At 38.6% G+C, this 14,074-nt stretch overlaps 2 protein-coding genes across 3 annotated transcripts; both read left to right on the top strand.

Moving 5' to 3' along the window:
* The first annotated feature begins 3,512 nt into the window (after nt 1–3,512).
* mrpl51 (mitochondrial ribosomal protein L51) lies at nt 3,513–6,571 on the top strand. Its single transcript, XM_042423072.1, has 4 exons — nt 3,513–3,701; nt 3,898–4,000; nt 5,236–5,343; nt 5,914–6,571. The coding sequence occupies exons 2-4, from the start codon at nt 3,910–3,912 to the stop codon at nt 6,108–6,110; spliced, it is 396 nt and encodes a 131-aa protein (XP_042279006.1). The 5' UTR covers nt 3,513–3,701; nt 3,898–3,909; the 3' UTR covers nt 6,111–6,571.
* A 671-nt stretch (nt 6,572–7,242) lies between these two features.
* Nucleotides 7,243–13,980, top strand: vamp1b (vesicle associated membrane protein 1b). Of its 2 annotated transcripts, none has more exons than XM_042423076.1 (6): nt 7,243–7,515; nt 9,047–9,137; nt 10,282–10,429; nt 10,811–10,969; nt 11,458–11,509; nt 12,035–13,980. In XM_042423076.1, coding segments are annotated over exons 2-6 (378 nt in total). In that variant the 5' UTR covers nt 7,243–7,515; nt 9,047–9,135; the 3' UTR covers nt 12,052–13,980. The 2 variants fall into 2 exon arrangements, with proteins under 2 accessions (XP_042279010.1, XP_042279009.1); XM_042423075.1 differs by lacking the exon at nt 7,243–7,515 and adding an exon at nt 8,358–8,937.
* The last annotated feature ends 94 nt before the right edge of the window (nt 13,981–14,074 follow it).

The following is a 14,074-nucleotide window of genomic DNA, read 5'->3' as shown; positions in this document are numbered from 1 at the left end:
CTTTTTTCTAGTTGATCTTTTCAGCACACCTGCTTGTAATGAAGCACTAATTAAGGGTGTTGTCCTTGAAGACAAAGATTTGTGTTTTTGGTAAAACATTATAAGACTCTCATTTGAGGCAAATATTTGCTCATGGCAGAGAGAAAAAAGTTCTTAGATTTAACATTTTTCTAGAGAGAAAATTCAGGATAGATAAAAAGATTAGATAGATAGATAGATAGATAGATAGATAGATAGATAGATAGATAGATAGATAGATAGATAGATAGATAGATAGATAGATAGACACATGAGAACGTGTGGGTGAAACCACAGAGCTGTTTTTCTTTATCTTGTGGAGACATTTTCCCTGGTAGAGGCTACCAGCCATGTGTCTGCTGCTGGCTGAGTGATACTGTAAGTTTAAAGTCTTTTCATCTTGTCACCTCATTCACCCCGAACTTCCTACTCACATCAAAAGCTGCCACAGCCTTCAAATTTAAATCAGTGAAATAAACTTCCAGCTACAGTTTGTCAAAAAGGCCACAGTGTAAAGACTCTCACATCTTGTGTTGCTGTGAAGCTCATTAAGTGTTGGGAGCATGTGTGTGTCACTCAGTGTGGGGTCATCTTTCCTAGAGCTGATGTTTAGTCACCCCCACTGCATCTGAATATTGGGTGAGAGCACTGTGAAGGAAAATGCCCCTCATGTGGAAACAATTGAGCTTTGAGCTTGTAGGAAGGCAGGTGAAGATTATGTTAATAAGGATGAGCTTGGAAAATAGTCAAATCAGATTTCTTCAGTAGAAGTTGAGGAACTGAGTAGTTTGTTCCTGCGTCAAGCTCTTGCTGTGTTATCTCTGCTTCTCTTAGTCACAGCTTTTCTTCTCTAATCTGGAATCGGCATTTAACTTTACCAAGCAATACAATTATCTGAATTATTGTAAACACTGTTTACTGTGGTTTAATTTTAGTGATACGATTATATCATGGTACTGTAAACTGTATGTGTAAGTGATGATATGTAATGTTCCACTTATGTGTTACTGGCAGAGGAAGCAGAGCACAGATAAAAAAAAAAGCTGCTCTGCTGAGAAAATGTATAATTTTGTCATGTCAGCTTTTTATTGAGCGCTATGAGGTTGGGAGTCATGACTGGAACCTAACTCTATCTGTGATGCAAAGACTAAGCGAATGATTCATGTTTGTTTCTTTATGGTGAAAAATAATGCATCCTAATCTTTCCGTGCACGTACAAACAGATCTTTATTATATATTTTCATTGTGGATCCAAAGTATTTTGCACATATAAAAATAAAGTTAAAAGTCAAACATTTCTTGCAGCAAATTTAGGCTTCAGACACACACTGCTCACTTACAGTAACAGTGTTTCTCTGCACAGCCTGTTGCAGTGTAAAAGCTCAATGGAACCTATCTAATGTTTAATAATGTTTTGTCTGGTTTAAATTTCCACTCTGACGTCTTACCAAGAATGAAATATAGACAAGTTTAACAGCACTTGTTTCTTTGAAAATGACAAAATATTCCATCCAGTGCTTTTGAACAGTAAGACTGAAAGTAGTATCAGAGTGTGGTGTGTCTCTACGTGTGTGTGTGTGTGTGTGTGTGTGTGTGTGTGTGTGTGTGTGTGTGTGTGTGTGTGTGTGTGTGTGAGAGAGAGAGAGAGACAGAGAGAGAGAGAGAGAGAGAGAGAGAAAGAGAGAAAGAGAAAGAAAAAAAAGAAAAAGAGTAAATACCCTGGATGTCTGCAGGTTTTCATGTTTTCATTCCAACAAGAGGTTCAGCAGCTGATCTAAAACTGATCAGCAAAATGTCAGCCCTTCTCTGAAATACATTATAACCAGATTAGATGGGGGAAAAAAGTTTTTTAGTATTAGCTTATGGCTACAACTGATGATCATTTTCATTACAGATTAATCTGCCAATTACTTTCTCAATTAACCTGGTCAATAAAATATCCACCTCTATCCCACTGCAGCAGGAAATTTGTCTTTGTTTCACCATTGAGAACAACAGCATAATAAAAATTAAGAAAAAAATAATGAAGACACAAGGTCATAAGGTCAAACATCAACAGTACAGCAATATATTTTGTGTGAATCTGTTACACAGTTTAAAAAGTTAATGGATTCCTCCAACATGGGGATATTCTTGTGCTGTTTGTTCATTAAATTAATTCATTTGGGACAAAGGATCCTTTATGTATCTTTTTTGTTCAACCAGAGGTGTCCTATAACGTCGTCTAGAAGGCATTAACTCAAATTCAGAATAGAGGGATGTTCAGTTTTTACTTATAAACTTATAAATAGTTCAGATAAACTTTCTGAAGATGGATTAACTGAATAATTGATTGTTTAAGCTTTACGTACATTTTGTTGTGGTTTACTCACCTTTCAACCTTTTACACTCTTAGTGAAAAAAACTGCAATTGGATGTAAATGACCTAATCCAAACTTGGACTCCTGAGACTTCTATGTAACGCATTTATTGAGTGGATTTGCTTCTACACATAAGTAGTACATAAGGCATGATATTGTACATGTGCAAACCATTACTGAAACATAACCTAGAATTTGCAATTTATTGTTCCACCTAGCTTGTGGTTTACCTTGATTGAAGCGACAGGAGATAGATTTTAGTCTCTAGTATGCGTCAAGCTCCAAAAACACTGGATCTTACATTCCCCATGATGTAACTCAAACCTATCCCAGTCCCAGACCCCCATGTCATCATATTATTTTTTTAAAAAAACATCAGAAAGGTCCCTCCAGAATCACAGAGGACATTATACAACTGTTTTCACAGGTTGAGTAGCGCTCCTCTTGACAAGCAAACTGATCTTGTTGTGTATAATCGGTGTAGTGGCCATTTAAACTTACATTGATCCCCACTATATATAGTATTACTCTAGAACAGAAATTAGATGATTAACGATTAGACGACTGTCAGAAAATGCAACAGTTTTGATAATGGATTGATCGTTTAATTATTTCTTAAGAAAAATTCCAACTCAACAATGCCAACAAATTTACTGGCACCAGCTTCTCAAAGGTGAATATTTGCTTGTTTCCCATGATAGTAATCTCAACATCTGTGGGTTTTTGGCTGTTAGTCAGACAGAGCGAGTCATCCGAATATGTTAAATTGGGCACCAGGGAATAAGGATGTGGTTCTATGGTGGAAATGTGCGATTTATCAGATTATGTACCCAAATGATATGGAGTAAACCTGGGCTTTTGTGGGCCCCTGGGAGCCTGGAAATTACCCGTTGGTAATCCAGCCTTTCATATGCTAAATACAAAGATCTGGCCTCTGTCAGTGAAGTAGACATATTTTGGGCCATAGAGTTGTCTGAATGAATTCATATGTTTGGCTATTTTAACTTTACAAAAAAAGATGACCCTTGGTACATTTCCATTCATTTGATTTATTTGGTCCTCCGCCACCTCCCTCTACTGGGTGAAAAATGTCATAAAAAGATGCAAACAATTGTTTTTGCGCTGATCTAACGAGAATACGGTACCGGCGCTTTGCATTATGGGATACAGAGTAAGATGGAAGCGGTCACAGGGAGCATGTTGAGGCGTCAATAACACATATTTTTAAATGAAATATACCCACCCGAGGCTTTAATTAACCAATCGTTGTGATAATAACAAAGGACTCAACTGGCACCAGACCGCTTTTAGACGTGGAAACAGGTAATATTCACAATACTGACTTTGATGTAACGTGCTAGCTAAAGCTAAAGCTAAGGGTCAATGAAAGATCTTTGAGACAGCACGAAGCAACTGAATTGTGTGATGGAAGCAATAAAACAACCCACAGATTAACAACCCAGTTTAGTTTATACTGAATATTTTTCATCTGAAGTAATAAGTCCGTGTTTTATCTTAGTAAATTCCGGACATGTCTGTACTGGGAGGTTTACTGGGAGCTGGAGCCTCCTTCTGTCGGTCTGCTGGGACTCTGCTGCACACTGTCAGGACCATTTCTACTGGTGAGTACTGGTGGCACTGGTTTCAGGGACTAATTCAAAGACTTAACTGTCTGAACTCCAGCAGCAATATCCCTTTTATGTCTAGTTTGCATGCTTTTGTTTTTCATGTTGATGATGCATTTTCACCACAGGATTGAGATATGATGACATATAACAAGACTATAACGATTATTATCATTATCGATTAATCTGTCGATTATCTTCTCGATTATTCAACTAGTTGTTTGGTCCATAAAATGTCTTAAATTGGTGAAACATTTTGATCACTATTTCCTAAAGTCCAAGATGACAACCTCAGATGTCTTGATTTGTCCACAACTCAAATATATTCCGTTTATTGTCGTAGACGACTTAAAAACAGAAAATGTGTTCATTTAAAAAGCTGGAACTAGAGAATTTGGACTCCAAAAGAACCAAAAATGACTCCAAACGATAAATTGATTTTTAAATCAATCAATCAATCAATCAAATAAAACTTTGCTTTCCATATATTCTGTAAAACACTTACAGCAAGGATCTTTTGCCCATGGTCTTAAATGAAAACAACATTCAAGATGTCCAATGTTTAAATAAAATCTTAAAATATATAAAATATTCAAAGCTCAATTGTAAAATTAAATTGCAATATGAAGCATGATACTTTCCTCTTTTAAACACGGTAATGAATGAAACAACATCCTGTGTCCACATCATCACAACTTGATAACTTACAAACATGAACACACAACTTGTCCTGCAGCTTAGTTTGTTGAACGAGCCACAAAACTAACATTCACCGCTAATGTCAGTTAGCAGGTAGAATACTAATTACCTGCTCAGCTGCGGCACACTAAACATCGTGTAAACATACCTTCAGATGTCACTACGGACCTGTTAAATGCTGGTTTGGTCATCGCTCTTTAAAATCCCTGTTAGCGACATGTTGTCTGTCCATGACTTGCACTTACAGCAATTTGTTGAAGTTGTCATGAATGAGACATTCAATTTTACAATTAATCCGCGGTTCACATAAGTGCCAAACCGTGGGGGCATGATCCACGGATCAACTACGATCTGTTGCACCACTATCATGTACACATAAAACGTGTTGTACACTGTCAAAAGCTTGTTTCTATCTGAACTTATTTGCAGCTTCCTCCACATCTTAGCAGCATGTTTTTAGGGTCTTATATAATAAATATATTATATGTTCAAGGGATACTCAATACTGACTTGAAACAACATGTTGTCTTCAGGTACATGCTGCCAGATCAGGATGCATGCCATCCCACAGCTGAAAAAAGTGGACAGGTGGACTGAGAAGAGGAGCATGTACGGAGTTTATGATAACATAGGAATCTTAGGTAAGTGTTTAACTGTTTAATTTTAATATCGATTGGGTTGAATGAAGACAGTTTTTGGTTTGCTGTCTAATAAAACCATATGTTCTATGCAACTATGAATTCAAATTTTTCACTTGATTAGTTAACTTATTAAGTTTTCTTGTTGGTGGCAGAAGGAACAAAAGTCCTGAATAATGTCATAATCTGAGTTACTAGACTAAAGGTTTTATAGAAATAGCCTGAGTTGAGAATCGGTTAGCGTAACACGAATAAAACTGCAGAATAAATTTGCAGGATGCAGTTTGAAGAGTCAAGTCAATAATTTAATATTTGGTTAGCCCAATTTCACAAATTTGCCTCGGGGCAACACAGACTGTACAGCAATACAGCATCCTCTGTCATTAGACCCTCAATTCGAATGAGGAAAAATATCCTAAAAATTTACTAGTTCTAAATAAATTCAAGACCACTTTCTGGATCAGATGATGCTTTGCTGAGTTTATGACATTTAGTACACGTTTGCTCGCTTTTCTCTTGTCTTTCTGGCACATATTCGGTGCAGAAACTGATCTCCTCGCTTTGTGTCTACAGGGGATTTCAAAGCTCATCCCAAAGACCTCATTGTGGCCCCCTGCTGGCTGAAGGCTTTCAAAGGTAATGAACTGCAGCGTCTAATCAGGAAGAAGAAGATGGTGGGAGACAGAATGATGACTCTGGACAGACACAACTTGGAGAAGAGGATCCGCTTCCTCTACAGACGCTTCAACCGCACCGGCAAACACCGCTAACATCGTCGACCAAACCGCACCGGCAAATACATCAGACCAGCCAATAAGGACTGTTGGAGTCTAGTGATGTGATTTCATGCTGTCACTCTGTATATTGCCTTTTTTGTAAGTTATATGAAAAAAGAGAAGTGGTTTATGTGTTAAGAAGTAGCATACATCATGCACCTTCTTTTATTGATTGTTTTTGACCCCATTAACAACTGATTTTCCTGATCAACACAAACAAAATGATATAAAAGCCTGAAAATACATTTTAAGACTTGACTGGAAAAGATGCCTTCTTTGGTTCCTTAGATCTCATACAGCAAAGAACTGGTCTTCTTTGTTCTGATCAAATGCTTTGATGATCTTGCCAGAGAATGTCAGAATAGAGAGCGACCCACTGGGAGATCAAAGGTCAGAGATGGAGCTCAGTATGAGAGGAGCCATTTAAAATAATGAATAAAGGGTGATTTTGCTAATTTGTTGTGCAATGAATTGTGTTAATGCTTGACTTTGTTCTTAAAGTCGTTGACACCATTCAAAAGGCATTACTTTGTTCATTCATATTTTTTCCTGTATGAAGTCATACATTATATCAGCAAAAGAATGTGATTATTGTATGAATGAATGAATGTTGTATAATTTCAAAGCCATTATAAGCTGACCGATAATGGATTTTTGAGGCCGATATTGATATCAATATTCTGGCTGATGGTAAATTTTTAAAAACAATCTTGATTTGGAGCCCTAAGATTAACTTTAAAAAAAAATTTGTAATGTCTAAATGACCACAAACTTAGTTTTGCATTTCTTTACTGCAGTTTCTTGTTACTAATCGGCAGACACACACTGATATATCTGCAAGAAGATGATAACAGCTGATTTACAGCTCTGACTCTAATAGGCATTAATATGCTGCTGGAACTAATGATTAGGCCTATTTTCAGTAAAAAGTAATTGATAATTTTCTCAATTACTCATTTAGTCTATAAAATTTCAGATAATTGTGAAAAATATCAATTATAATTTCCCACAGCCCAAAGTGACATCTTCAGATATCTTGTTTTGTCTGAGTAATGCTCCATATCTCAAATATATTTATTGTACAATTATATATGACAGAAAAAAGCAGCAAATCTTCATATTTGAGAAGCTGGAACCTGATATTTTTGCTTAAAAAATTACTTATGATTCAATTATCAGTATATTTGTTGATTTATTCGATTCTGCCGATCAATCGTTGCAGGTCTATAGAAACGGCCTCCACTCTGCTGGGAAGGCCTTCCACAAGGCTGTTGGCAGGCCAGTCAACTTCTTACACACCAAACTGGGAAACAATCTCTTTATGGACATCACCAAAAAGAACAAGGCCTGTACCATTGCCTGAAAGAGCGGTTCCCACCCTGCAAGATTAATCTGAGAGGTTATGAAATGATAAAAAGAAAGGAAAAAAAATCTATCTGCTAAATGAATTTTTTTCCCCCTTAGATTTGCTTTTTAAAAATGTGAAATACAGGATAGTTATACCTCTTCAGGTATATAACCATTATTATTATTTATCAACTACTTTAAGGATCCAGCACCCAGTTTTCACGGTATTATCGTGAACGTGTTGTATCTTATTTATTATTTTATGTAACCATTATTCAAATAAGACAGATCTAAGAGAAGAACATCACTCTACTTGCAACTAAAACAAACTGTGACAAAGCACTGTGAGTGGATATTGCTTCAATTTAAAGGGTTACAAACCAAAAAGGTTGGGTGCCACTGGTCTAAAATTGTATGTAGCATTAAGATTTTTTAATTGGAAAATAAGGTACCAAACCCAAAGCACAATACAACAAAATAAAGTGGGTGTCCACATACTTTTGGCAATATAGAGTGTCATGTTTTTCCTCTCCACAACTGAAAAGCATCACATTTTTAATGTTTTCCACGTTAATTCCTCTCCTTAAACACCCACAGAGTAAAAAAAATCAAAATGGAAGAAGACCCTCCTAGAAATTAAACAGGAGGTATTGCAAAGGCAAAAATGTGATGCAAGAGCAGGTGGAGGAGGGAATTGGGAGAATCCCAGGCCAGGAGGAAACAGTCGAGTCAACACTCTGTAGGCATCCACTGTACCGCAGTGTCGTCCTGCCGCCCTATCCGACACAGAGCTGCAGTACTGCAAAGTGTGAGGGGAGCAAGAGAGAGGAGGAGGAGGAGGAGGAGGAGGGGGGGGAGGGGTACCGCACTGTCGTTACGAGTCCAAGTGGAGAAGGCAGGGAGAGAGACGCATTATTGCAGCAGCCTACAGTGCCATAACACTTTCACGGACGGAACTACCGCACTTCACGCAAGACGCACGTCAGTCTGCACAGAGAGAGAGAGAGAGAGAGAGAGAGAAAGAGAGAAAGAGAGAGAGAGGTGGGGACAGAAATCAAACAGAGACAAGAGAATTTTCATGACTGGACTTTTTCCCCTTCAATTTTTGAAATTGCACGCATTTGCCAGTAGCTTTTTTTTTTTTAAGAAGAGGCAACTCAGCCAGCCAGCCAATCAGCGCTGCGCCTCAGCATCCAGGAGCAGCATCACTTGGAGCAGCTGGACGCAGACCCGCAGGAATCTAAACATGCGTGGATTTCTCCTGAATGGATTATAATCAAGAAGTACTTTGCTCTTAAGGCTGCTCTCTCTTCTCTCTTCACGTCCAGCTCTCCGGTCCCGTCACACAGTGAATTATCACCCGACCCCCCTACTACGTGTCTCGGTATTGCGGTACTTTGCTGACGACTTGCAGTATAAATGCATCGCTAGAAGATCGGCTCCACTGCGCCAAGACCCTCCGCCTCAGTTTACTGTTAGCGCGGCACTTTAATCACTTTGCTAATTGAAAATTTGGACTTTGGTTTGGACCTATACATTCTCGTCTCTTTCTGTGTGTGATCCTGCTGTTGTTTTTTCTTTAGTGTTGTACTTCAGACCCTCCCTCTCCTGCCTCTCAGCCCGTCTCCCCTCCTCCGCTGCCCGTGAGTCAGTTCAAACAGCTGCATAGAAGATGTGAGTATTAATGCGGGTTTTTTTTACTGCACTCTTTTCACAACAACATCATTTAAAATATCTATTGAAATGCTTTGGATAAATATGTATTTAAATGAATATGTGGGGTTTTTTTTCATGCGGGGGTCGAGAACTGAACTGATTTATTTAAGCTTGATGGATTTTGCTGACGCAAGTAAAATTTTCCGACACAGCATCACTAAATTATGTATTCAAGGGTTGACTGCTGTTACTCTAAGGCTTCATGTAGAATTAAATCGAGCTTTTAAAGATGATTTTACATCATAGATAGTTAAAAATAGTTTATTACAAAACACATTGTGGATCAGAGGGTTTTAGGGACTTTGGAGTCATCATCTGCGAGTGAAACATGAATGTCAAATGACTGATTGTTCATCCTTTTTCATTAAGACCTAATGCTGAATTACCTGGACTGTGTTTTGTGTTAAACTGTCCAGGAGGCTGAGTCAGTGGCTTCTCCCCATGATCAGCTTGTTTGCTCAGTTTTAAACCTTCTGCACCCATTCCCTCTCCCCCTCCTGCTGGATTAACCCTTTCTTCCCTTCACTCCTCTCCTTCAGCTTGAGCTCCTCATTTTAAACTCTCTCTCTCTCTCTCTCTCTCTCTCTCTCTCTCTCTCTCTCTCTCCAGCTTTAGCTTTTCTTCTCAGTACCACCCAACTCTCTGTAATCCATCACAAGAACACCCCCTCCCCCTTTTTTCTCACCAGGATCCTCTCTCCCATCATTCTTTTTCTTACATTTCTCCCCATGCCTCTTCTTTTCTCTTATTTTCTTTCTTTGCATACCATTTTCTTAGTCTCGTCCTATTCTGCACTCATTCTTTGCTCATTTCCTTCCTCTTTTCTGCCCCTTCACATCCTAGTTTCTGCATTCCTCACCACTTTTTTGTACATATGCATTTTTTTCTTCTTCGGCATGTGTGATTTCTCCACTCTGGCCTAATTATTCCTCTGTATTTGGTGAATGAACTTAATTTACTCCTCCAATTAAAAAAGCTTATACAAAGCCTTTTTTTCCCTTCTCAGTATAAAGTGAAGTATTCTCTTCATGCTGTAAATAAGGATCAGTTATCAGAATATCAAAGGTTCTCCTTTGCTCCTCTTCCTCCTGCTTCTTCTCAGGTCTGCCCCAGATGCTGCTGCTCCAGGTGGAGCCCCCGGTGCTCCAGGAGCCCCCGGTGCAGATGGAGCTCCAGCCGGTGGACCTCCCGCCCCACCCAATACCTCCAGCAACCGCAGGCTACAGCAGACACAGGCCCAAGTTGAGGAGGTGAGGTAGAGCGGGCCAGACTAAGACATTGGCCCAGAATTTGATTTTTCTTGCAGTGCGTCAAGAGTATTAACGCAGCTGGAATAGAAACACTCGTCAGTATTTGAGTAATGCAGTATTTGGACATCTGCGCACTTTGCTTATTCCTGTCCAGGGACAAGCTAGCATCTAAAAATGCTGTGTTGTTGCTTTTTCTGGTAAAAAAAAAAAGTCTGGTCTTCTTATTATATAACAAATAGGATGTGACTGCTTTTCTATTTTCATTTGTTATATATACCTTTAGAAACCCCTCCGTCCCCTTCTTTAGCTATGCATGTCGTGCTTCATCTCTCCTCCTCAACAATGCCAAATGCTTTCTCATCCTCGCTTTTTGTGAGCTAGGTGGTGGATATCATGAGGGTGAATGTGGACAAGGTTTTGGAAAGGGACCAGAAGCTTTCAGAGCTGGATGACAGAGCGGACGCTCTCCAAGCCGGAGCCTCCCAGTTTGAAAGCTGTGCAGCCAAGCTAAAGAACAAGTACTGGTGGAAGAACTGCAAGGTGGGCATATTAATCTGGGTCCATTAACCAGATTGTTTTCACTGAAATAAACTCATAATGCAATGCAAGTCTGAATTAACAATATGCCTGTTAGTGTGTGGTGCAGTTCACAGTGATAGTGACAGTTTGAATTGTGTATCAAATCCATAGCGCTTTTAATTTAATGCACTGATCAACCGCTCGAGCTGAGGTGCGCTGAGGCAAACACGCAGTGTCTGTTCTGGAAATGCCGTCATCTTGCTCTCCACACACTAATCTGCTAATGAGCTGCTGTGGAGGCCTGAACAGATGCTCTGAGGAAAATGGGAAATGTTATTGTAGCGTTTTCACTACTGATTCGGAAATACTACAGAGATTGAATTACCTCAGTACAACAAATGACACTCAGATCTTTTCTTTTCTGTTTTTATGTATTGAACTTAATGCATAAACACATTGTAGCTTAAAGTCGAGGACGAACCATTATAGTAAAAGTTTTCTCTTTACAGATGATGATCATGATGGGCATCATTGGAGTCATTGTGGTTGGAATAATATTCTGTAAGTAGATAGATTCATCTCCATCCTAATATAAAGATTGTCTGGTTTACTGATAACTGACAGATAAGTTGTTTTTTTCAACAGATAAGCTTATTTTAAAAAGTAGATTATTATTAAGCGTTTGCTATGGCTTTTCTCTTAGCAGCAGAGAAAAGGACATTGTAAATAGCTCTGATATGTCAGTATACATTAGTGTTGATGCTGTTAATTTTACAGGAATATATGATACAAAGATGGTTCTTCTGATTTTGTGGCAGGTGTAAGACAGCACCAACATAATATTTGTATTTCTGCTTTAAGAAGCCCACATCTGCCTGTGTCTGATTTGTCAATTATTCATGATTTCGTATTACACTAAATAATTTATATAATGTCAATTTTATCTGTTCTTTATTTTTTAAAAACACACATGTAAACACTATAAAAAGGAGAGCTCAGTGTGTTCTCTGCCTGTTTTATTTTAAGACTATGGTGCATTGCTGGAGCCATTAGACTAATGACTCTCCCTCTCTCCTTCATTCGCAGTATACTTCTTCTACTGAGCAACAGAGATGGATATGGACTTGAGAAAGATATGAGAGGGAAGAGAGAGAAGAGAAAAAATAAATCCAAACGCCACTCCTCCCCTTTTATCCATCCTCTCCTCCCTCTCTTCACACAGTCTTCCATCAAACCATCTTGCACTTATACATGACAGTAGTGTTTATAGGTGTCTCTGCTCTTTGTCCCCCTTTCCCTCCCTTCTTGTTGCTTTCTTCCACTGTTTTGGTGTAAAGTCTTACTCACTCTCTCCTGTCTCTGCACCTCATGTATTATTGAAGGACGCAGCAGGCAGAGTGAAAGAGGAAGAAAGAAAGGGAAAGAGGGGGAGAGAAAACCCTTGTGACACAGGAACACGTTGGGCTAGGCCCACTGAGCGGAGCTACGGTGGGAGAGACAAAGGTGGTGCGGGTGTGTGCAGGAAGATCGAACAAGAGTTTGCAGTCCTTTCTATCCCAGACACACCAAAGCTTGTTCATATTACCTTTTTTGAGAGTCCTACATTTGTAAATTGATACTAACACACTCCTTCTGTCACAACTGCTGCCATCATTGCTTCTTACTAACACAAAGTCATGATAGATTAAGATTATGGTAATTTTTGTTGTATGCGCGTGTGTGTATTTGTGACCCAAAGTATTGTAGCCAGTAGCTTTTTCCCAGTTTAGCTGATGGGCTTTTTATTAGTAATTCTTTCTTTTCCTTTCCTGCCTAACTGTCTCTCACGTAGTCTCTTATTTCTGCAACACTCAATAATGACATTGACAAGAAAAAAAACATGGAAAAGGAAAAGAGACTGTGTGAGAGTATAAGGGAAGGAAAAAGTGATTCAGGGAAAGGTAGTAAGAGCATTGTAACATTTATTTTTCCTGTATAAATAAGTGAAATTTAATTCTGGACTGATAAGCAATTATTGATGAAGTAGTTCTATAACTGTGCTTACTTTATACCTGGGTTTTTGTACTACAGGTTGTGGCATAGTGGTAGTGTTATGTTTAGTGGCGTAGTATTATGCACAGCAAGAAAAACAGACAAGCAGCCACTAACAGACAATCTACTGTACACACAAGCTGACCAGAGGAAGGTCTCTTAACTCTGACTTGGACAGAGTCACAGCCATAGACAGATGAATGTGTAGAGTCACATTTCAAACAGGTACAAATGTCCACTGGTGTTGAGAGCTGTTCTGACAAAGGGTTTGTTTGTTTGATCGTCGTTTAAGTTGACCTGATCTTCAAAAAGCAGGAAAAAGGGAGAAAAGAGACAATTTGGAACCGCAGAGCCACCTGGCCCTCCCTTTCCCCCCTCACTCACATAAAAACAGACTCACTCATCACCTGCAGTACGGTAAAGGCCAAAATGAGGTGTTTGTTTCTTCCTTGCATGGCAAACGGTGTCCATAGTTTTGCCTATTTGTGTGACCTGTGTATCTGCCATTTCTGAATCTAACTGCCGATTGTACATTTTCTTTTGTTAGTGGTTTTAAGGACCTGTGTATAATGTCTTTCTGATCTGATAATTACTGCTTATGCAATGCAATGATGCTCAAGAGTTTGCCAAATTTTGTTGAATTTAGTTGCTTTTGAGAGAAAAATAATATTCAGAGACTGCAAACAATTGCTTCTATAGTGAACTGTTAAAAACAAGTAGGATTGTATGAGTTGAATCATAGTACATATCTGTCAGATTAATATGCTCCTGAAAAAGCGTTTATAAATTCTTTCAGATTTTTTGGGGGGTTGTTGGATATAACTGAAAAGCTCATTTTCCTCTCTTGTTGATCAAATTGTGAAAATATGATCCAACCTAATGTGCAAAATGCATTTATGCATAATTGTAGCTGTTAATCAAAATTATCAGATGATATTGTGCAACAATATTATTTGGTAATTAACACATGAGATATGCCAACATGTTTTGTGATTTACAACCTGAAAATGCAGTAAGAGATGCAACTAGGTTTGCAAAAACAAATGCATGCTTACCACTTTTGCTGATGCCAATAAAGAAATCATCAACAGAACT

Source organism: Thunnus maccoyii, chromosome 10 (assembly GCF_910596095.1).
Source record: "Thunnus maccoyii chromosome 10, fThuMac1.1, whole genome shotgun sequence".
NCBI classification, from domain to species: Eukaryota; Metazoa; Chordata; class Actinopteri; order Scombriformes; family Scombridae; genus Thunnus; species Thunnus maccoyii.
The sequence above is the reverse complement of the archived record's forward strand: the minus strand, read 5'-3'. Positions and strand labels throughout refer to the sequence as shown.